Source organism: Monomorium pharaonis, chromosome 2, assembly GCF_013373865.1.
Source record: "Monomorium pharaonis isolate MP-MQ-018 chromosome 2, ASM1337386v2, whole genome shotgun sequence".
NCBI lineage: Eukaryota > Metazoa > Arthropoda > Insecta > Hymenoptera > Formicidae > Monomorium > Monomorium pharaonis.
The window spans coordinates 12,419,266-12,445,495 of NC_050468.1; the positions used below are offsets into that span (position 1 = coordinate 12,419,266).

Here is a 26,230-nt window from a genome sequence, read left to right on the forward strand (position 1 = left end):
CGCAATTATAAAACATTTATAAATATTTCAGAATAATCAAATATATATTCTACATCTTTTCCTTTTAATTTTTTTCGCTTTTTCATAGCAATATTTAATATTTCGAGTTTAAAATAAATTGGAGTCAGATTTCATAATTATACTCGTATAAATAAAATGGAAGTTTTTGTATAAATGTTTTGTTTATAATTTAATTTACAATGTTAAATTGTCAATTATTTTGTCGAAAGCGAAAAAATTATATTTGCTTGTCCCTTGCTTGGAAAATAAACCCTTTCTATAGAGAACAACTTAGAATATCATTAAACATTCATGCGGTGCAATTTGCTTCATTACTCGTAACATTAAACTTTGCAAATACCTTTTCTGCTACAATTGTTCTTTTATATCTTCTACAAGTCGCTTTTATAAATCCTATAATAAATAATTTCTATAATAAAAATTAATTTTATCCATAATTTTAATTTCTTATATAATAAAAAATAATTTTATTCTCTCTCTCTCTCTCTCTCTCTCTCTCTCTCTCTCTCTCTCTCTCTCTCTCTCTCTCTCTCTCTCTATATATATATATATATATATATATATATATATATATATATATATATATATATAGAGAGAGAGAGAGAGAGAGAGAGAGAGAGAGATATATCTCTTTCTTTCTCTCTATCTCTCTCTCTCTCTTTAGTAGAGTTTTTCTTTCTTTTATTTAGATTAATTTTTATAGAAAATTATGTGTGTGTTTATTCATTTTCATTTATTAAACATAATATGTAGGTTCTCCAGTCTTTTTACGTAATATAAAAATTTAAATCTATTTTAAAAATAAATTCATGATTAATATATGAACATTTCAGAATTTTTTCCAATTTCTTCATCATACAGTTTTCTGTAAACAACTTTTTAAAATAACATTAAAAAAGTCTCATTAAAAGAAGAGTTTTTAATAATTTAATCGCAGACAGAATTTACAGAATTTACAAAATATAAAAATTTTGAAAAACTTAATTTATTTAAAGATTTACTTTATTTATAATATTTAAAGAAAAAGCTTTATTTATAACACTAAAAAAAAATTTAAAGAACAATTTGGAAAATAAAATTTCACCATATCATTATTGCATAAGAGTACGAAATGTTCATAAATTGTATAATTTTAAATATTACCGTATATTTTTAAAAATGCCAGTTGCATTTGTCTGCATTTAAATCGTTATTATAAATATTTCTTTTTTAGTTTTCTTTTTTTACAGCAATATTTACCAATATTATAAAAAGAAAATTGTATGAGAAGAAAATTACTGGAACATCTGATTCGTATTGTGTCCTGAAAATGAAACAATCTGAGAATTGGATAACAAATAATTTATTACAAACAAATATTAATTATTAGCGGGTATACAATATTCGGAAATATAGAGGCTTACAGTAACAATCTTGATATGTTAACTTTATGCGGTGTCCCTGGGATTGGGAGCGGATCTCAGTTCCCGGTGTCGGGAGCGATTCTCTAGTTAGACGCGGTTCTCTGGACAGACGCGGTTCTCAGGTGCCTAGAGTCAGGCACGGTTAACAGGCTGGAGTCAGGCGCGGTTCTCAAATACGAACATATTTGGATCAGACAAAACTTATTCGTAAAATATCGACAAGTATACCCTCCCCCCCCCCCGATCAGGGTATATCGCTTGAAATCGAACGTATCGGGTTTGACCCCCCAATACTGGGTATGCTCTTAGTTTTAAGAAAAACTCTGCATAGATGAGCTTTCAATCGATTGAACAACAATCCTCTCTGTTATGCTAAGTTATAACACAATAATAAATAAACGTAATTGAAAGGAAACGAAGAGGAGAAAACACTTCCGCTACTGTATGAATGTACCCGGATAAACATTCATTATAGCAACGATATCGATGAATGTAGCGCCTCTTGACAAGAGAGCGCCGTACGGCCAACCCGACCATGCGAACTCAAGAACCAGTACTATGGCTAGTGATATAACGAAAAGAATTAATTTGAACTTGCCGTAACAAAAATGTTTTTAAATAACAAATTATTATTGTACGCTCAAATTTTGTTAATTGTTCTATTATTTATTATTATTACTTATTTGTTTAATATTATTTTAATCGATTCATTATATTCATATGTGTTATTTTGAAGATAACAATGCAAAGAAATCTTTTGTTAAAGCTATATATATGAGAGCAAAGTCACGTAAACTTCATTTGTTTAAGCAAAGAATCTCTTTAATCTCTATGATAATGCTGACGTAAGAACTGATATGCTGGTATTAAAACTACTATAAAATTCTCCTAAACAAAAGAATAAAATCAATAAAAATTTACATAGACCGTGAAAATCCGTTGGAACAAACTAAGGTTGTTTCACGCGTTATTAACTAATTTTACGGGAGGTTCTCCTTGAATTTAGCGTAAAATGCTGCATTTATTATCACCAACATGAAGCCTGCTGACCTGTGATATATTAACGCCTTCCACACCGCATTCGATCTCGAAACTTGCATGAATATTAATCAATTTTCTAAGCTAAAGGCAATTATCTCACGTGAACGAGCAAACGTCAGTTTTTAAGGGCATGATGTAATAATCCCCAACAGATACTCTGCATTTCCCGAGACGTCTTGTTTCCGTACAATTCGCTATTTCTCCGGGGAAGCCATGATATATCGGTTTACTCGACATAAAGTCATTTATGTACAACGTAAATCGCAAGAATCGTTCGCGTATATTTCTCCGCTTCTGACGTCATAATCCAAGATGGCTGGCTTTTAGGTATTGCCGACCCTTAATCTCATAACTCGAACAACAGTGAGATCGAAGGATTTAAAGTTACAGCGACGGTGCTACTAAATGGAAGTAAATGATTGTATAGCTGACATAAGATGACAAGAACGGCGGTCCGACTAACGAGCCACTTCACTTAAATGACTTGACAAGATTGCGCTAATGTAATTTCAAAAGAATGAAGATCGCTCCTTTTTTTTTACTTCGCTTATATCACAACTTCGTCACAAGTAAAGCAATTATTACGACATTGGTTTAATTAATGTAATTGTATCTTTGATAGATTAACAAATAAAATTTAATATTTTTCTGTGAATTAAAATACTGGCGTTATATAGGTGGGATAATATTGTATTTAAAATTTTTCATGTACAGAACGATCGTTTTTCGCTTCGAAGAATCGTATTTCGAATGTAAAATATTTGGTTTACAACGAAAAGCGGAAAATATACATCCATTTCATCGTTTGTCACGGCAAACCCGTTTTCTCGATGTCGCAAATGAGTCGACAAATATTGCGATTCATTGACAAACGGTAGTTTGCGAGTTATGTACATAATTACGGATTTGGTTGTAAATATAAACAAGATGACGTATTAGCATTATTGTTCACTCGCAAATTACTACGACTGAAATTTTTCATGCGATAGTAATTGGGGTTGATAGGAGTTTAATAATGCATCGAAGTGGCGCTAATAAGAAATGCAATAAAAAATAGCGACAAGAAATTTAAGCGTGATATCGATTAGTCTTGAAAATTTCACTCCCAGTTTATTATTAAATTTTCATATTTCTTATATCACAGTTAAATCAATTTTTCAATTATTTTTATGCGACGATACAAAAAAAAAGCTGGAAATTAATTAAAGTATCGATGGTATTTCTATTTCTTTAGTATAACTAGCGCAATCCAAAAAATACACCAACGTATAATCAACTAATGCACGCAACGCCAGTATTTCAATTATTTTAACAGTGTAACGATACTTAAATATTACTCGTTGTTTCACAAAAATCTCACTTTATTAACGTAATAGCTTTTCATCTTTCCTTAATAAACCTTGAAGAATGCAGCAAAATTGTGACAAGGGGATACATCCACATTTAATTTTTAATCAATATAAGTAATTAATATTTATTTCCATTTGATAATGTTTCAAGTAACACATCATCACCTGGGATACTGACGTGTGACGTCAGAACTCCCAATTAAAAAAACAAAAAAGAACTTACATAAAGGGGCGATTGGAACTTGTCTCGGATGAATGTCGAACGGCGGTAACAAGATTAACGCCTGTGCCGGTATATAGCTATCAAACACAAACGGTCGTCAATGGGCGGAAATTTAGCAATATTGAGGATCGTTGTACACAAGTGTCAGTCCCGCCAGGCGATGCATCCGCCCTTGTCTGTCGGGTTTGATTGAAACGACAACATCTCTCTTTCAGACGCGTATCGCTCCCGCACTTGCGTATGCTTACAATCCGGCTACGTCCAAATATTGAATCCCTGTATCAAATATACGGATTGCAATTCACCGCTACGAGTTTTGCACGCGCCTGTCGCTCTCTGTCGGCCCACGTCGTTTCGTTACCGTTCCATCACATAAAAAACCGGCGTGCATACCGTTTATAAAATCTGTAGAAAATTAATCTCGTTTTTTTCCCCCCCACGTAACCTTGTAGCCGCATACTTTTTGGCATATTTCAGTATTAGGACGGAAAAAATTTTTGGAATTACGGAAGGAGTAATGCGCAGTATGCGCACCCCTACCACCGAGCCACCCGGCTATGTAAAGTCGATTTTCCTTTTTCTCTTATTCCCTCGGTTTATTTTTTCACAATTTTTTTACAGTTTCATATTTTTTCTCGCTTTTTTTATCGTTTCAAACAATCGAGGGTCGTTTTAGCCGAAAATCGGTGATGCTACAACGAAATTTGGCGCTTCTCCGGATTTGCAGATAAGTTTAAAGTTTCCTCTCCCTCCCGCCTCCGTCGCACACTTTATATATATCGAGCGTAACGCGTGGACCTAATCTTTTGATCCTATAAGCACGGTTCAGCGTGAAATCCTTGGAAGCTGAAGAAGTTAGTTACATGGGACTAATGGAACGCAGTAGGAGCTCCGGATAATGGACGATGCTATGGGCGTCGTAAATACTAGGTGCACTTCACTTACAAGGAAATCTAGTTTTATTTCTAAATTTTGCGTCAGATCTTCTAATGGAAAGGAAAAAAAAAAGTAAGGAGTACGGAACAGCGGAAATTCACTCGTAAGGTACAAAGATTTATATGACACATCCTAACTTGATTCTCTGCCAAGCTTATATATTTCACGATTGCTTTATGTATCTGAAGAATAAATCCCTAAATTATTATAGATGCAAATAATGCATTATATCAACGTGTGTTAAGAAAAATAAATATTAGAGATTGAGTATTTAGAATAATAGAATATTATTAGTTTTTATGTTTCCTTTGATTAAAAAAAAATAAGTTTCGTCTTAACACCTGAAGATATCTTTTATCTCGCTCTTTGTCTACATTTTATTTTATTTAAAACAAAATCACACATAACGTGCAGATTGTGAATATTAAGACCCTTTTGAACTGTCACAAGCACTGTTTCGGAAAAAAAACTCACCGCTCGCTTTTTGCTTGTGTGACTGGTCATAAACTTTAAAGCCACGTAAACCTTTTTACTTCTCTGACGAGAGATCAGTCCCTCGTTAACGCTCTTTTTTACTAGCCGAGGGGAAGCCTGGAAAGGAAGAAGAACCATGACGGAGACGTCTTCGTCGACGAGATTCGCTCGCTTTAAATCGAAGGCAAACGATCGTGAATTTCGAGGGTCTCTACTGGCAGCTCGCGATTTAATCGCGTAACAGTTTGCCCGGCTTTTCTTTCCCTAGAAATAGATTTCCGACGTGTCGATTCTTCCTCGTTTCTCCTCCTCCTCCTGCTCCTCCTCCCCCACTTTAGCGTGGATACCTCCCCTCCTCCATTTTCCTCTAACGGCATGGAATTTATGGAGTTTCGAGCACGACACCGCAGTTTTCTGCTCGTGATAAATGCATCCGCTATTGTAAAATGTATATACACGCGCCTCTCGCAGGGGCTACGTGCGCCTGCACTTTCAATTTTGAATTGGCCAAATACGGCGAGATTTGGTCGACGGCTCCCGATGGTCCCCACGTACAAACGACCGCTGCGAGTATTCGTGCAATTCCGCCCATTGCGCAAACAATGTCTACTGTATCACACAACTAATCGTAATTTATCGGATTTTTCTTGTGTCGTATGATTTCTGACAAAATATATGACAGATTAATTAACCACTTAAAAAACTATACTTTTTTACTACAATGATTGAATAGAAGAAAATATATTCGCTCCTGTTTTCGTGTTTCTTTATAATTATCGTAAAAAATTTATTTTATTTTTCTCTTGTCGTAATTATAAATTGATTAATAAAATCAATTGATGCAGTTTATACTTCGGTAAATTCTATTGTATATCAATTTTTAAAAAAGTCAGTTTTCAAAGAGTCTAACACTCGTATTCATACAGTCAGATCTTATATTCAAATAATGAGAGTTTCGTTAGTTGAGTTTTCGTTGGAAAAAGTTACAAACAAATGGATATAATAGAGAAAAATATGAAAAAGTCTGGAAAAAGTACAGTATTTAATATGTTGACAAAAATATGTATTTTAACTCTTTGTATTACTATGAAACAGCAGGAAAAATTTTATATAATTTTTGTGTTACACAGTGATAGAAATTTATCTTTAAATCTTGGCTATATGGATCATTATATTGACTGAAAAGCATCTAAAGATACATTTAAGGTCTTGAATGTAAGAAATAACGATGAATACAGGCATAAATATTCTTTACTTCATCAAGTTTCTTCTTAGGCGCTCAAAAGTACTAACAACAATACTTAAAATAAGTATTAATTACTGACCAATTTAATACTGTTCAGTATTTTACGTTTTTATAAAGGCTATATATAATTATTTTTATAATAATAGCAATTTAATTCACGTTTGCATTATTTATAAAGTAATTTCCTTTTTATTTCCTTTCGCATTTTCTAAATCTCTTCGCGTTTCAACAGTTTTTCAATAAGATATAATAATTGCCTTTTCGCAACGCGAGATGAAAATCTGTTTTTCATTATTAAAGTTCGAATTAACTCTCACAAGTCTGAATAAATAAAATATTTCATTGCAAAACAACGTTCTCCTACCAAACAAATTTCCATTTACTGTTAAAAATTGTTTTTCCTCAAATCGGCTGTTACAGAGACATATTCACATCATTGAATCATTATGAAAGAGAATTATGGAATAGAAAGATTTTATGGAGGTCTATAAAATACAATTTTTATATCCTGCTAAGATGTGAATGACCAAGAAAATGAAATCTCAAAAGCTAGTTTGTTGACAAGCTTATCACGTTGCATCGATAAATTGTCCATTTATATCACTGTGTAACACAGAAATTATATAAAATTTTTTATGCTGTTTTGTAATAAATTATTACTAATAATACAAAGAGTTGAAATACACATTTTTATTTACGCACGAAATACTGTACTTTCTGTAGACTTTTTCATATTTTCCTCTATTATATCTATATATTTGTAACTTCTTCCAATAAAGATTCAACTAACGAAACAAGATACTCATTATTTGTCACAGACGTGATGTTTGGTGTGCTATAAACGAACGAAAATTAACGCCTTCTTCCTTCAGATTGGAAGTGAAAGCAATCGATATCAAATACAATTTACGAAGCTCGTTATACACCAACAAATCGATGCTCGTGCAAGGTTTCCGTTGACTTAAGTATTAAAAACGCAACACAGCATCTGCGAAAGTCCGTTTGATTGGCTTTTATTCTTCGGTCGTACAGAAACGCTCGTTTTTCCCTGTCTCCCTTTGAAATTTTCACGAACGGACGCCGCACTTTTGCGCGCCTTCGGGCTTTTTCTTCAGGCGACGCTAGCTGTTAGAAAGTTGGAAGATACTTCTCTATCATGGAAGAACGGTTGTTTTTCGGTTCCCTGTCGGCCGAGCGAGCACCGAAAAATGGTGATGAGGAAGGGAGAGAGCCGTGGAGCGAGACACTTTTTAGTTGCTGGCAGGGAATACGTGGGATTTGTGTCATGCGGTGGGAATAAAACTTTCAGATCTTGGCAGTTAGTCACGCGCGCAAAAAGCCATTGCGGCAACAATCACTATGAGACAAATTTTTTGTATTGTCGCAAGAAAAATGTTGACTTTCCTCGTGAGAATGTATTTAGCCTTTTTATTTATTGTTGTATATAATTAATGTTGGGTAACAACGAGAAATATACTCATACATAAGAGATTTATAATTCTCAAAAAATACATTAACAAATAATTGTATTATACGAAAAAAGAATTTTAAAAAGTTAAACCTAAAAATTACGAAACAAATTAGAAAACAATTTCTGCACCTTTCTTTCTTCTAATATTTTAAATACTGAGTTATTATAAATTCAACATATGAGTCTTTGTAAAGAGTTAATTTTCAAGCCTAGACTTTACTTTTATCTCTACCTACATATAGCTAAATTAGCGATGTAAAAGTGTCGATTTGGAATATATTTTTTTCTTTTTGTTTTAATCAAAACTCCATGCATTAATCAAAAAGGATATTTTGTGGAAGCGTTATAAATATTTTAATGCAAAAGATATTTAAGAAAAATTAAGACGTTCTGGGCTACGCTGCTAACCCAGTGTGGAGCCTGAGGGTTAATTTCAAAAAACTTTCAGGTAACGTGCAGGTCATAAAATTTTAATCCGAGATTTTAACAGAAATTTAAACAGAGCAGAATAAGAAGGACTTTTAATCTATTTTCGACAAAAATTTAAATTTCAATAAAAATCATTCCAATAATTCATTGAAATAATAAAATCGCGCAACGAACCACAGAAAAACAGTGGACTCATTACGGTGTATTGGGTCTGCTATCAAACGTGAAGACTATTCGTCTGGAAATTCAATCAGTTTAAACCAAATGGCGAGTAGGTTCCGGTGAATTCAAGTTAATGAAACGTTCCAACACTATTGGAAAATTTAATAGAGTGCATACGACCTCCTAAGGCAATCTCACGACTGGCGTTTGTTGTAAACGCATTTATTTTTCGCGCAACCCCGTGGATTCATTATCAAAATCGATTGTGGTAGTTGCCCCGTTACAATCCCGATAATTGCCGATCGATTGTTCCAATTTCATTGGTTTCGCGGGCTACCATAAATGTGACACCTCGCATATTCTCCTGATTGTGCATGCACCATAATTCTCTTGAAATTTATATTTAACATGAAACTCAATATTGCAATTGCATTGTATCTCGATTAAGCGGCCTCTCTATACTGAGCTATTATTAATGACTCTAAAAATTATTTTTAACAAATAAGAAAAATCCATACAAAAACGTTCAAAAGAATTCTACAATTTAGTAGAATGTTATGTTTACAACATTTTTTTATTAAATGATTCTTACTGTTGCGTTTGCCATTACATTTCTCCTGTCAGCGAAAGAAGTATTTTTCTTCAATATAAGATCATCTATGAAAGCAACATTTTAACGAAATCTTTTTCCACGTTACCGTTTCAGACGTACGTACAAAAGGACTGACATCCCGCAAAAAAAAATCTGCACCTCAAAGTCCATGGAGTCTCGGAGCAGAAAATTGCGGAAAATGGGAACTGCAGGAAATTCTGAGATAGTGATGGAAGTGTGTGAGGAGAGTAGCCGGCGTTTATCGGCCAGGTGTTGACTCCGTCGAAAACGATGAAAAAAGCTTCGGACCCGCTCTAACGAATGCAGACCATGATACATTATTTAACCAGATGATGAATAGCGAACACTGAAGACGGAAAATACACTTTAGCCGTGATGGAGACTCACGTCGATCAAGCCGCGAACGCAACTGTGGAAAATCCAGTCTTCATCGATGTACCAATCATCTTGAGAGCTATCGTGCTCTGTCTCCTTATACTCGTCACTATCGTAGGTGAGTTTACTATTCTCTCTTCCATTCGTACGATACTTACTTCACGAAGGAAAACCGTTATTCTTAACAATAAATATTATATTTTATAAAAACTCCAACATCACAATTTAATAAGAGTAGAATTAATGTTAGCAAAAAGCTTCATTTGCTTTTTAAATTTAAATCAATTCAATGGGCCTCAATTTTTAACGTTATTTCGTAAAAACCTTTGCTACTCGATTTTATAATTATAGAATTAATAATGATTAATGAAAACTTCATTTATTTTTTACTTAATTCATTGTTTATTCATTTGCTCTTTAAATATATACTATTAGAAAAGTCGCCACTGACTTTTTCGATATAAAGTCTGTTATTCAAAAATAAATTTTTCAAAAACATCAATAAAATTTGCATAATTTTCTTTTGCAAGTTGAATAGCTTAAACAATAATGAGCATATTATTAATATTAGATCATCATACATGGTTAAATTTTATTTTTAACTTTTGTTGAAGAAATATTATAGCTCCAAAAACAAATTATTTGTAATCTTCTTTTAGTTTAATTTGCCTAAATTAAATATTATATCATCGTTAAGAAATTAACATTTTCTACAGATTCGTGAAAGAAATTAATATATTTTGACATATCTGGTAAATATTATAAAAGCAATACAAATTAAATATATATAACACATATGTATAAATATACACATATGCAAATATATTCGTATTTATTTGCTTTTGTATTGAATATTGAGATGCAAATAGATCTGTTAAAACTTAAAAGGATATCTCATATTTCAAGGGTAATATATACTCTCGCGTTTTTCACGCTTTTAGAAAAATTTTACGACCCGTCAATTTGAAGGCGGGATCCTTTAAGCCACTTTTTATATCCCGGAAACGAGTCCTTTAAAAATTTTTATGGACACTGAAATGGTTTCTTGTGCGGTATTCGTAACTGATTATCGCTGTACATACATGCTTATAAATGACGTGAAAAACAAAAACAAAAACAGTAATTGAATAAATAATACCCCGCGGGTTCTTCCGTATCACGAATATACATTATGTTACGTGATATTTTAACTTTGCTTTTTTAATTCAATGAATATGCCAACTCACTCTTCCGGATAAAATACTCGCGTAACATGAGACAATATTTTCCGCAGAATGCCCGCAACGGATTGTAGTATAAAACCACGCAATTTTTCTCTGATACGCGTTATTTATTTTCTGATAATACGAGAAATTCGGAATGTTATTCTAAAATATTATACTAAAATTATGCAACAGCGAAAAGTGAGAAAGCAACAGAAAGAAAAAGGAAGAAAATAAGGTGTATAAAATGCACTTCTTTCAACCTTTAATTATTTATTTTTTACATTTTATATTTTATGTTTTATGTGTACTAGTTGTTTAAGCCGATCAAAATGTCAGTGAACCTTTTAACATCAATTATGAGATATCGTCAGTCTAAATTTTAAATAAGAGTTATTCAAAGCGAGACTTCGAGAGCAGCAGCCCTGGCAAATTCATTGATTTAAATCGTAATCGGTTTGAACTGCAGTATTTATTAAACATCTATGCTGAATATAATATAAACATCAATAAGTTTGCTACGTTAAATAAAAATGGCGTAATACCATTTAAATTTGTATCTGTTAAAAAATTTATTAAGCAATTTAAAAATCTATACCTTTTTCTCTCTATCCATATTAATGCAATCTAATCATATTTTGAAAATCTGATTATATTATTTGTTTCTTAATCTTTGAAGATTATTAATACGCGCGTATATAAGTTAAATAAGTTAAAAGTTAATGTCGAAAGTTAAGACACCTTTCAATTAATTACCAATGAATAGAAAGAATATCTTAGTCAAAGATATTTTGATGAATAGATAATTTTGTCGGGACCGTTAAATCTTCATATATATAATGAATCGGTTCATTCAGGTTGAAAAAAGGGAAAAGATCCGTGCCTTAATTCGAAGACGATTGGGTCGATTTATCTCGTTCTTATTCAAACACTCCCGGTAATTAATGAAAATTACCGACCCGAATTCGACGGGTCATTTCCTTTTGCATGCCAAACTTCCGGTCCAACAGTGTCCGTGATGCAATTGATCTCTCACCGCCTCAATTAATCGTTCTTCTTGCGGTAATTATATGCCGGCAAAAGCCAAATAACTTCGCCCCCCTCCGATTATTGCCAGCGCCATCGATGGCTTCGCAAAGGCGACCGCCCGCTGGTCATAATCGTCGACGAGAACAATGGCGAGGATCGCTTGGAGAACTGACATATCTTCAGGACGTATAATATATCACCGAGCGGTGACGATAATCACGATATCTAGTCGCGTGCTTTGCATGAATGGGGGTTTTCCGCGAGGCAACCGAGCTGACATTGCGTTTCGCGATGTATTTATAACTACAACCCTTTTCTACCCTCCTGATTGTCCCCTCCGGATTCTCTTAAATAATATCAAGAATAATAGAACGCGTTTTAATACTGAAATCTCTGACTGATCATTACCAACGCTAAAGATATTTTAATATGAGCATAATGATAAATGACTTTGCAGATTTTGGACGATATTTGTCAAAGACATCGGTGTCTGACAAGTATGATTAATATATCTGTAATCATTACTTAAGACGTTCTATAATTAGAAAGTGAAAAAAACGTAAAGTTCTTTCTTTTGTGAAATTTTATGCGAATCAGGCTTTATAAAAATACAGGTCTGCATTTAAATATTTAATAACACGGATCACATAATTTTCTGTGCAATAAAATGTTTCCATCAGTTCTCCGTAAATTTATTTCGTACAAACAGTTTAAACAATAATCGCATACAATAATAAAATAAATATTTTTTTAATGTGCCCTTTAATTCCATAATATCAAATTCACCATTGAAATTTGCTCTATTTGCAATGGTTTTGCAATGTATAGAATCAAAGATGTAAAGATGTACCTAACATTGTGCGATTAAAAACAAACGCGATAGATTTGATAAAACCGACTTTAAAAGATACGATAGTTTTATATTAAGATACAAGCATTAATTTAGGGTCGTCAACTGCAAAGTTTCAAAAATAATAAAGAACACGTTTGTTTCAGCATTTCAATCACATTTCTCTCATAAACTGGATGTAATAGAGTTTTTTCTTGCGAATTTAGATTTGGCGCATAAAAAACTATGAGAAACTATTCTTCTTTTCCAAACATCAGAAAAATGTAAAATTTTGCAGACCTGTATAATTAGCTCGTTCCTCATTTAATTGCACCTTAGTTTGCAATTTAAGAGTTAAATGGCTAATTCACATTTCATATATTTGCGAAAATGAATTTACTGCTTAACGGCCATCATTACAGTTACAATCCAAATCTCTCTTCAATCATATGCTGCTAACGCTAATAATCCTTTAATCTAAATACAGAATTCCGCGAACCGTAATCAATATTGTTCATTCGCGTGCATCATTTGTGCATCGTGCTCTCTGTTTGTGCATCGGTGTCACTCGCCAGCTATTAAGTCTCGCGAAATAAATCTGTGAACATCTTCAGCCTCCCGGCGGACCTATATATCTCTCGGAAGGGAATACAGATAAAAGTTGTCGGAAAACAGCCAAGTTTATCGCTCCGCTGTAACAACGTGGGTGGATAGCGATGTAAGTAAGAGGGTTGCGAAGGAGATCCGGCGGCAGCTGTTGGATGCATCTACACACACACACACACGTATGCATCCTCCCCCTCCTCCCAGCGACTTAACATGGCTCGAAGCGCATTCCAATATTAGTATAGTTCACTGGCTAACTAACAGTTCGTTGAACATGACGTCAGCTGCCGTGGATATGTGTGCTTGCTCTTTCTCCTTCTCTCCCTTCGGTAGGGTAAATTTTCTGAACGATCGGCGAGGCACAAAACCGTGAATATCGTTGCGCAAATGTGAATTAAATAAACCCCTCTCACCATTCCGTCGCGCAGTAATCACCGTAAATCGAGCGAAACTTCTCGAATGCAACGCGTCGCACCCCGACCGCATTCGTTCGTCTCTCTTCGGGGACGCAAGACAGCCGGAGCGCGTGATTTCGCGTAAAGTTCGCGTTCGCCATCGCACAGTGTGCATCCGGAAGTAATTGACTACAATCAGACAAATGAGCGAAATCAGAAGTGATTATTTGCGGAGAGATCTAATGACATCGACGAACGATACACATTTGATTTCTCTTCCGGTAATGTAAAGTCGAAAATCGACTGGAAAATTAAAAAGAAAAGCGACGAGACTTTAGACACCTGTAATATAAATTACGTAATAATAATTTTTTTACAAAAAAGTTTAATAAGCATTGCGTAATTTCACAATGTACTCATTATTAATGTCATATACAGAATGAACGTCGAAAAAGAACATTGTGATTCTTATTTTCTAAAACCAAAAAGAAGCTTAATTGACGTAAATACACGCGTCACGTGCCGCAGAGAAATCAAACGTTTAATTCAATTATATTTTGCCTGAATTAAGTTACCAGTTAAAATCTTTTTAAGAAAAAAATAAACTTTGCCAGAAATATACACGTGTTTGAGAAAAACATTTCTTGACACACGCACCACGTGTGACACGATGTTGACAGGCCTCGTTCGTAAAAAAAAAAAAAAAAAAAAAAAAAAAATAGCAAGCCGATAGGTTAGACCGCCGACGCGAACTGAATGTGTTTCTACCTTGCCCTTCGATCCTATAAAGGTTAAACGATGCGATGCGAACACATAATGTACCCCGCATGAAGACGTAATCAGACATTTCCGATAGTTAACGTCTCGGGAGACATGGGGTTGCATTTTCAATGAAACTAGGGGAAAAAGTGTACCCTCAAGCTATGCAGGGAAAAACAATATATATATATATATATATATATATATATATATATATATATATATAAAGCTGCTTCAACAATTACAAAATATCCCATCGTGGGAAGAGTAGGAAAATAAATTGTTACATTTAATTTTAAGGCTGCCGGCGTAACGTCAAAAGCGAGTATAATATGCAATTTATTTACGTGTCGCGTAGTCGCTCTATACGTGAAAATAAATGAGTTTCCGCGCATATGACAACAGTCGCGATTGATAAAGCGAACTTGTAGCCTTTAACGTCTACTCCGGTTTTGGTTTGTTGATCAATAAATGGCCATATAATTCAATTCAAATCTGTCCTATGGCGCGGCAACGAAAACAAGTTATATGACTACATGGTTATTGGATAACGAACCATAACCGCAGTTTTCGGCACGTTTTACAGGTTTCCACTTTACATCGATCGCGCGTGTGGTCGTGTGAGAAATTCGTTTATCTCCGCATAGACAACAAGAGTAAATTATATATTATTTCCGCGCTTTGACCTGATAATTTTAAACAACTAACATAGACATTAAATCGTGCGTTTAAAAATTATGATAGACATAAATAAACATGGCAGACATGGAAAGGTAAATTTGTACGTAAAATAAATTTAAAATAATCAAATTAATACGAGACCAAACATAATCTAAATCGCATTAAGAATTTTTATGTAAAATTTTGTCTGTAAAATTTATTATCAAATTATTCCTTCATATCATACAAGAATTCAAAATGTAAAAATATTTTTTATCCCTCGATTTAGATTACGTTCAATCTCACATTCAATCCTCAAATACATCTTGTTACAAATTTATTTTTTGTATCATATGTGATAAAAAAATATTATATTTTAAAGTTTTATTCCCTATATGAGATGAAAAAGTAGATTGATAATAAAAAATCTTACTATTATCGTTATCAATACTTTTTATAAGACATAACTTGTTATTTACTGATTTTAAAACATAACGCGTTGTTACCGTTACATAGAAAATACGATTTATTATTTTTTTATATATTTATAAAGTTACCATAAAAATAATAATAAGATTTGTTATTATAAAAATATAACAACATTACTGTTATAGATAGAAAAAGTAACGATCGTCACTAAAAAAATAATAACGCGTTACTTCTCAATCCTTTAAACTAAATAACGTAAAAGAATTTTTTATGTAAAATGTTTTATTAACCTACTCTTTTATCCTACAAAGAATCGAAATTTAAAAATAATCTTATCGCTTTAAAACAGTTTATTTTTATGTGTAATTATCTTTTCCATTCTTTGCCAAAGGCTCCTATCATCCACAATAAGAGCAATCAACTACTTCAATTTTTATATTTTCTCAGCAAGCTCGTTTGCATAAATCTAATGAATGTTTTGTATTATCTTACTGTACGCAAATTGAACGACGCGAAATATGCATTTTGACTGTTAAAGCGCTATTCGGCTTTCGGAAAAGGATTAATGTTTTCGACACTTAATACCTCTTTTCATTCTACAGATCTTTTCGTTGTCCAAAAAAGCTGTATCGATCTAAACCACGTTATTGCACATTGAGTTTTGCGATATTCTCAAAAATGCGCTCACAATAGGAACAAGAATCTAACAATAAGAGAAAAACTATGTCGCGGGTAAAAATAATCACTGTCGTGATGCACAACAATAACAAGAGAATATTTCCATTTTTTCAATCCATTTAATAATTAAATCGGTTTATGCAAATATTAATGTTTAACCCACTGACGTTTTCAAATCTCATAAAATACTCATAAAATAATAAATTAAATTTCAATGATATAATTAATTTTTAGCATTCTCTCAATTAATTAAATATTTATTAAAGAATGGAAAAAGACGAGAGGAAAAGAGACAGAGAAATAATAAATGTAGCATCCAATGCAATAAACAATTTATACATTATTATAATATAAAACATTAAAATTTGCATATTGACGCAAATATAAAAATTATCATTCATAAATATTATGTATTATTCGTTATCCGATATACAGTGGATAGAATATCTGTGTACAGGAGCATTATAAAATTCTTTTGTCGAGATGTCTTTGACAAAAAGCTCGCTAAAGGACCGTGGCGTCAAGCCGGGCTTAACACAGCAGATTAAAAACTGCAGACTGTAAGTTATTTCTTGACAAACAAGTCGCGCAGCGCGCGTGTCTACTCACGGCCCTTTCCAGCTTATCCGTATAAAGCTTTGGACGGAAATTCTTCCTCCCTTCTTTTTTTTTATTTTAGTGCTGCAAATACGCTCTTTAATGGAGTGCGAGAACGAGAGCGTTTAGATCCTCGCCAGTTCGCTGAAACATCTCTCGGTCCCGGTTCTTCCTCCTTCACGGGAGTTAATTACACCAAAGTAAAACGTCCTGCGCGCGTTTCTTTTATCTGTCGCAGCCACGGCGGTTATACTTTTCCCGTGAAGACATTCCGGCCGCGGTGCAGCTGCGGCTGCTGGTGAGTCGTGGGTGCATTTAGTACGCGCGCGTCTCCGCCGTTCTCCGTCCGACTGCGTTTGAATTGTACACAACTACCGTCGCAAGTTGTGTACTTGCGGACACGTAATGCGAAACTAATGGACGCTAAAGAGAAGAAATTTGTTCGACATTTGTAGAATTACGATCCTGTCGAACGTTTGCGTTCGACTTACGGCGGTGGGTAGGCAAAAGGGAAGAAAGTACGAATTACGTGGCCTCGATCGTTTCTAGAAGTTGACTCGCTCTCTAATTTAAGCAAAGTCTATTGTCGTTTCCCGCTGGGGATTAAATTTAATTAGTACACTTCTAGGGTGCGTTACGTGGCCCTCGGAAAACTTGAACGTAGTTGATACTTCCTCCACTTATAAAACTATCGCCCCTCAGTCAGGAATTTAACAACTAGACCAAGGGCAAATAATGATCTGTGATTAATAACTATTTTTCATAATTTGTGCACATTTTTATTGTTTTACTATTTAATGTTTAATGTTTAATGTTTCAGTAAAAGTTAATGTACATACATAGTTATTTTGCTACATCTGTACTTTTATTTTTTTAAATGCAATATTATGATACAATATGAAAAGACATCTCATTGACCCAATCATGGGTATCTCGCGTTTGGCTACCTTTTCGTCTAAATAGATTTTAAGTAGTTTAAAAATTTCTAAAAATTTACATATTTTCAAGTTTTTAAAACAATTGTCTTTATACTAGAAAAAATAAAATGTAATATAATTTAATTACCAAAAATTAATCACAAAAAGATAATTTAATTTAAAAGATTATAACTTCTTTTAATAAATGCATATAAAAATAACTATAAAGTTTTCAAATTTAGGTTTATAAAAAATATAAAAATAAAATAGTAAAGTATAAAAACAGATTCTTTAGAAGTATAATTATTCGATCACAGGCAAATGATTACCAAAAAGCAAATAGAAAAATCGCGTAGGAATCAGAACTTATTGACACAGTCTTTACAATTTCAATATCCGACATTTTAAACAATTATGATTAAACTATTAATGTGATAGAAACAATTTTTCTCTATATATTTATCCCAAGAATAATTCTGTGTATGACATTTCTTTGTAATAAGTAAAATACAAACACGTTACATGTAGCATTGTGCACTGTAGTGAACTTGCCCCGAGAGCAAAGTAAATTGGCACATATCACGATGTAAGTTACATATACAACAAACTTTATATTATAAATTTTAAAAAACATAATAAAAATAAAGAATATATGTTCTTATAAAGATTGTATTTTTTAAAGTTATTATGTAGTTGTAATAATTAAATTAAAAAATGCTGTTACAAATAAACATTATAAATTATTTTAACTTGCTTTAATACAGAAATATTAATTACAAAGTATTTTTAGAATTAAATTATAATTTAATGTTCACGTACTTCTCGCTTGTAAATTAAATTTGATTTAAATATGAATCATTGTTCACCATCTCTACATTGAATTAAATCATTTTATTATAATAAAGTACTTATTATTAATCAAAATAACATGTCATATAGTAACAAAAACTTTTCTTAACATTAATATGTGATATAGATTTATTCTCTTAAGCTGAAGTACATTAATTTGATCTTTTAAAACGCTCAAAAATTTACTTTCTTCCTCTTGAAACAAACTCTTTGTTTATTGTAATACTTGTTTAATTAAAATAAAATGTTAGTCATAATAGTTATGTCATAAAAGATAATTGACGATAACTTGTCTATTGTCCTTCATAAATACATAAATAAAACGCATTGTTAATTTGTTTCGTGTCAATGAGCCGCGAGTATTGCAAAAAAGCGTTTTTCTCCATATTTTAATACAAAACTAATTTTTTCCCTAAAAGTCTTAACATTGTTTTGCTCGTACAAAATGCGATTTAATGCTTCAATTTTGCTTTCTAAATGCTTTTCTTTATATAAATAAGTCTTAAAAAAATTAAGTTTTAAATAAGGACATTTAGACATTAATTTAAAATAAAAATAGGATACGTATAAAATAATTTTTACAAATTTATCATTTTTAATTAAAAAATATACCCAAACATGGGTCACTCGCATTTCAGATTCAGAATTTAACCAGGTATTAGTCCATAAAAAACTGACGACAGTCGTCCCACAGGAAAAGTAACTCGAGCGTAAAGTGTGAGATCTGAATGTCACGTAGAAGGAAACGGAAGACAATTGCCGTACAAGGAGATAACAGATTGTGTGAATCAGAGAAAGAAAGAGATGCAGGTACTGTTTTTTTTTTTCCTCTGCCTGATCTTCACCGTCGGAAGTATTCCGGACACACTCGGTTTACTTTGATTATAGGTATCCCGAACAACAACAGGGCGATTTCTTTCGTATTCCGTACGCGAAAAATCGGTTGAGACATTTGGCTGCCGGGATGAAATGAAAGACACGAAGTACCGCGATACACAAAACGGCGCGGTGTACGTACCCCGGCGTACGATGTAATATCCTCACAAATATAGCGCACGGTAGTTTGAACTTCTACCCACTTCCCTTAAACGCTCTCAAACCGGCAGTGGCGGTCGAGCACGTTTACGTAATGCATGAATGTAACATCGCGTTACGAATACATGAATTCCTCCTCTACGGAGGAAGCCACGCGAATGTGAAAATTCCGGTTACCGTCGAGTTTCGCGATTACCCCAAAGTTTGATCGGGCCGCTATATTGCGCCGAAAAAGGTTGCGTTTGCAATCTACTTCGGTTCCTTCAGCCCGAAAGTCGACCTCGTTCTCGTTACAAACGTTCAATTTTCTTCTCCATGGCATTTTTAAGAACCGACACCCGAGCGACGAAATGAACAAATCGCTTAGAACGAGTAGCATCTATGGTAGACTATTAAACAGCCATTTCTAAGCGCTCAAGTTTTAAGCTTGCAGTAACATACAATTTTACAAACCCTGCAGTTTAATTCTATCTCTTCCCATCATCTTACGATTTCGATATCAAATTCTAAAATCGCACGATTCACGTCCGAGTATAAAAAAAAAAGTTTTCCTTAATACTTGTGGCGTGCCATCTTGTCTTGCCTCGCCTCTACGATATCCCGAGATGTTTCTTACCTTCCCTCGACTGGCTCTCACACGTGTCGTATATGGCCGAGACATCCGGCCGACATACGGTCTCGTATTGTCCCGGGAGTGCGAGAACTCGATACGAACCGAGAGAACGGCGACGGGACGGGCCCGCGAACTCGAACAATTTTCGCGTAAATGCGCACTCGATCGATCCGGCGATGCGCTGCGCGCCACACGCCCGTATAACACGTCTAGGAACGTACGACTGATTTCGTCTATAATTCCGAGTTTGCTAAACTTGATTGCCGCTATTCAGGACCGTCATCGGGATTGATGGCGACCAGCCTGAATTTGCCTCTTGCAGTGCCAATTACCGGGGCTATTATTAAAGAGTCGAGAGCGCAAGAGGCGGTCGCGATTTCGATTTACTTAATGACTTGGAAATCTACGTCGTTTAACATATATTTCGTAAAAGTTGTGGTAGTGGACTTCTCTGTTCGCCCTTCGTAAGCTGATTTTAAACACGCGTCTATAAAAATTATTTACGACGCCTACAATAAAAGAATAAAACTGACGGATGTAAAAAAAAATTTAGCTAAATACAGACTTAAAAATAATTTTGTTGAAACAATAATATAGAATCCTTAAGTATAAAGATATCAACAGTATATTTAATATATAAATAAATAGAAGATCATTTTTCATAAAAAAATTATCATTTATTTCATTAGTGCAAACAGTTGTAATTATACTAGTAAAATGAATATTTTTTACGAAACATGATCGTTTTACTTTTAAATATCAAATTCACTCTTGACATTTTTACTGACATTTTCAATGATGTTTTGCATTAGAACTGCAATGGGAAAATCGTTCTACTTAACACCGTGCGACTACGTCCACCCCTAAAATACGCTACAGGTTTGATGATGTCGGTGATAAAAAAGTCGATATTTTCATATTAATATTTTTAAACATTGATTTCAGCCTTTTTTGAAAGTGTTATCGTACATCGGATTCGTCAGCCACGAGTTTTTAGAAATAACCAAAAATGTATTTTTCTGTTATTGAAACATTTCAATTTCATTTTTTTCCAAAAAAATCTAACAATAATATGTCTTCAGTTATTCGTATTCAACACATCAAAAACTGTATGAAACTACTTTTTTCCAAAGTAAAGCATGCCAATCTCTGTATTAGATACTTTAGCGAAATTTCCATGTATCTTTCTAAATCTTTTTTATTATTCTTTTACTGTTATCTTCAAAAACTTGAACCCATTTTATTTATAAATTATACCATTCACAGAGAATTATTTAAAAATTGACAAGAAAATACTATTTGCTTATCTTTGGGTTAATTTTTATTTTAAAAATCAAATTAAAAATTAAGAAAAATACATAGCTAGAACAATTTTAATATTTAAAGTAAATTATTTAAAAATTCAGCTAAATATAGATCTGAAAACAATTTTGTTGAACCATCAAAATAATACATGATAATAATACTGTTTTCACATTTGGCAATCAGTTTAAATGTCTTAATAATCATGTATTTTGATAGTCCAACGAACAGATTATCTTGACAAAACTTTTTTTCTCCCACGTACCGCTCTAATTCTTCCTTTGTAAATTATCTTTAAAAACTTGAAGAAATTTTCTTTGTCAATTATGTCAGCCTCAGAGAATTTAAAGCCGACAAGAAAATATTAAATTCTCACGGAAAAAAATAACGCACATGACAAAAAATACCAACTTAATAAAAAATTAATGCGCAAACAAAATGCATAGCTTTGTTAAATTATTTAAAAATTAGACTAAATACAAATCTGAAAATAACTTTATTGCATCATCAAAATAATAATGATCCAGAACACATAAAACAGCGAAAGCTGCAAAAGCGAAAAGTTTTGAAAATCTACCAACCACTTTCAGCGTTATAAATAATTATTTTAATAATTAATAACAAAAAATAATGTTCAGATCTGTATCTAGTCAAATTTCTACATACTTCATACGAAATCGTTTCTCCCGTACGACATCATAGAATCACGCAATAAGTAACGCAGTAACAATGAAGGAATAATTACTCACCCAACACCGATGAACAACAGTCGTTTCTCTTGATCGATCCATTACGGGGATTCCCCCGACGCTCCTCGATATTTCTCGCTGCAGCGCCGAACGCCGACGACATGTCCGCGCTCGCACTCGGGAATAATAACAACACCGGCGAAACACCAGCAAATAATGTAGCATTCACGCGTCACAAATCCTGCACATACCGTCAATTCGACGGCGACAATGGCAACGAAGAGCTATCAACGTCGATCGCGCGACAATCGACCGAAGACAATCGATTGTGATTGACTAGCGTATACGCGCCTAGTTTCACTCGATACTCCCCCAACCTGTCGTCCTGTCCCGCGCACTACAAAAAAAAGATTCAAGAAAAAACGCAACGACATAACCGATTTGCGAACATCGCAGATTACACCATAATAATCCACCGTCGTGACGGTGACTCCTCAATGCTCCACTCGACGCTCTCCCTCGATGTTCCGACTGTCCCGAGTGCAAAAAGTCGCACTCGTAACGCATTCATTGGATTCAACTGTCAACGGGAGAGCGAAACTAGAATACGAACTGCACACGAAGTCACCAAACACGATATCAAAAGAACGCGATTAATGGAGATCGCTCCGACTGATTGATAGGTTCTTCACTAAGGTTGACACTTCCGAGTCTCGTACGCGAAACTCGCTCGCAGTCGGATAAAAAGAACACGGAAACGCGGAGAGACTACACTCCTACTACGCACTAGGATCGCATTATCTCACTCGCGAGAGTTAAGTATGTATGTACGTACCTGGCGGTTTTAAAACCGGTCACGTGACCGTTGCTAACTTTGTGCGCTTATCTTGGTTTAGTTGCATACTAATTATATTTTGTTTTTGTGTAAATGTTTTATGCGATATATATATATTTTTTTAATTGGCGTAATTTAAAAAATTTCAAAAACTTTTCATAAAATGTTACTCGAATTTCATTACACAAACAATGTTATAATATTTTTTTTTATAAAATTAAAAATACATATTATTACTTTAGTTCTTTTCGTACAACAGTTATGTTTCGAAGAAATGATATGCGTATATTTGAATAGATGTGTACAACTATTTAAGAAAAAATCGACACATATCTTTGTATGTACATACTTCCATTCAAAAGTTTTTCTGTTAAATTTTATAAAAGTCAAGTACCTACATTTTAATGGAATCTAATCAAAGAATTAAATAGGTAACAACAGAAAATAAAAAAATTTAATTAAAATAACACTTTTTTAATAATTTGGCGCTGCTATATATATATATATATAAACTGTTAAATATAATATAATAAAGTAATAACGTTCAGAATAAATTCATTATTACTTATAAATTGTTTTTATTGTTTTCTTTATTTGGTTTAGCAACAAAGTTTTTTATATTAAAAATTCTATTATTTTAATAAATTTTTTGTTATTTTTTACTGTTACTTATTTAATTCTTTACAATTAAGTTTTATATTCTATTAAAATGTACAATACACACTTGGATTAAAAACATTTTATATATTTTTTAAATACACATTACTTGAGTTTAATTACATAAAATTTTATAATGTTATAGTTTTAAAAAAAATTAAAAATTTTAATTGAGTCTTTTAATACAATTCTTTATTTTTTATTAAAGAGCATACTGAGCCTTTTCTTCTTTCTTAAAAAGTAATTTTGTTTAGACAACATACATTTTATAATGTTAAGCATCTTATAAACATGTACATTTTTTTATGACGTAAGGCATAATTGTAAGGATAATACATTCAGGAAGATGATAAGCGTGCCCTACTCAACAATATAACTATAACACATGTTATACGTAACATTAAGTAGAAAAGAATTATACGAAATTATTTATCATAATTTATCACAAAAAACTATTTAATTATGAATTATTAAAGCTTGTCTTGCAGTGTTACAAAGCCAATCCATGATAAAGAAATGTAAGAAATAAGACAATGAAAATAAAGCTTTAAAACAACAAGAAAAATGCAAACAATTAATTGATAACAATAGTTGTTTGGGAAATCTTAAAAAACCGTTGAACTTACAATTAGAAACAAAATTACAAGAAAAGAAGAAAAATGACTTATTGTTGATGAAACTAGTTGTCAATCTTGAATTTGACCAGACTCTTTCTGATAGACAGCCTCCTCCTGAATGTATTATTCTGAATAAAGCAGGTGCATTATATTACTGCCTTATCACACTGACAATGAGATTAACAAAATATTGGCCACGAAATCGTAAGATAATTTAAAAACTAATATATTCTGACAATCTAACACATATATAAACACTTATATGACTTGAAATAGTAAAGTGCTGACTGCGATAAACTAATTAACTAATTAACTAACTAAAGACAGTAAAATAGAAATGAAGTATTGAAAACAAATTAAAAATAACTGAAATAAAGTTAAGTTTGCACTCTAAAACAACTTTATATATAATTTAAAAAATGGAAGGATTATGTTAAACCATGTCTTGATAGTACACATCCACTAACATCGGTCGGTGCTCAAGATTTTAAAATATTACTGATTAAGACATTTGTATATTAAATTAGTCAGTTAATGACGTGAACAATGTCAGGAAATAATTTTAGTTTCTTTGTCTGGAACCGATCGAAAGACTAGCGTTAATTAAAGAATGGAAATAACTGGCTTAAAATTCAATTGTTTGATGTCATGATGTAGAAATAATTACCGCTGAAAGCTATGTTTTTTTTAAACCTAACAAGTGCAAAAGAATCTTTATTGCCGGTCATATGTGCACTAGTTTGGATAACGATATACAAAGACTCATTCTTGAAATATGAAGAGTTATTTTACATTTTTATGATGCTCTCGGGCGTCTGTAGCGGGTTCAACTTGATAAATGTCCATTTTTCTAGAACTGGCTTGCATGTTTGGTAGCGGGTGACGGCTCTTCGTCACGCGCCATTGTTCAGTTACAGATCAAGCGAGGCGATTGAATCTTCACGCGGAAACGGTTTATTATTTGTTTCTTAAAGAGGATATCTCTCCTAGTTTTTTGTTTTAAACAGACCTCAGTTTCTACATTTTAAGTTATATCACTACCAACTCTTTAATATTATAATCTAACGTTACCATTAAAAAAATTAAATCGCTTTTTAGCTCATAATAAAATCAAATGGTTTAAAAAAATATTTCGAATGTGTCCATAAATCCACAATCCACAATCCATGGTTCATCCATGGTTCCATAATTTAATTTTTTGCCAGCTAGTGTGGCAATAATTCAAATCTCCATGGAAGAAAAGAATTATGAAGTTTATAGAACGTAACACTAATCAACTTTTATTCAGTTTATTTCATATAGTCGTTTTATCCCAAAATATAATTCGATATCAAGACCTGAGATTTCCATGCAAAATATAATGTATTAAATCGAAAGAAATAACTTTATGAAATCTTTAGAAATCGCGTGAAAATGTCTTATCCCGAAAATCTCTCTCGTATAAAAATATTTCCCCACCACATTTTTTTTATACAAAATTTTATTATGAAAATAATTTTTGCATATCAATTACAAGTTTGAAATAAAATAATTTACTAAAACATTAAAAAATAATACATTGTACATACTTTGTATAAAACATACAAATCGTAACTTATATGTATATATGTATATGTATAAGCATAAGGCTGTATAAATTTAACTCACAATACTTTAAATATCACACAACAGAAGTTCAGAATTGTAAAGATTAAATTAATTATCAAATTGTGGCATAATTATTCTTTGCTTTTGCCTTAAAAGAGATTATGCTCTTATTTATTTATATAATAATTCGAGATGCATCTAA

General features: G+C 32.7%; 1 protein-coding gene across 4 annotated transcripts in view; it reads left to right on the top strand.

Annotated features, from left to right (window-relative positions):
* The window catches only part of LOC105832354 (5-hydroxytryptamine receptor 2A), a 170,953-nt gene that overhangs the window by 129,906 nt on the left and 14,817 nt on the right, over positions 1-26,230 (top strand). For all 4 annotated transcript variants that reach the window (XM_036283391.1, XM_036283389.1, XM_036283390.1 and 1 more), the window contains exon 4: positions 9,462-9,861. In XM_036283391.1, coding sequence (XP_036139284.1) covers positions 9,744-9,861 — 118 coding nt within the window. In that variant the 5' untranslated portion in view covers positions 9,462-9,743. The remainder of the gene's footprint in view (positions 1-9,461; positions 9,862-26,230) is intronic.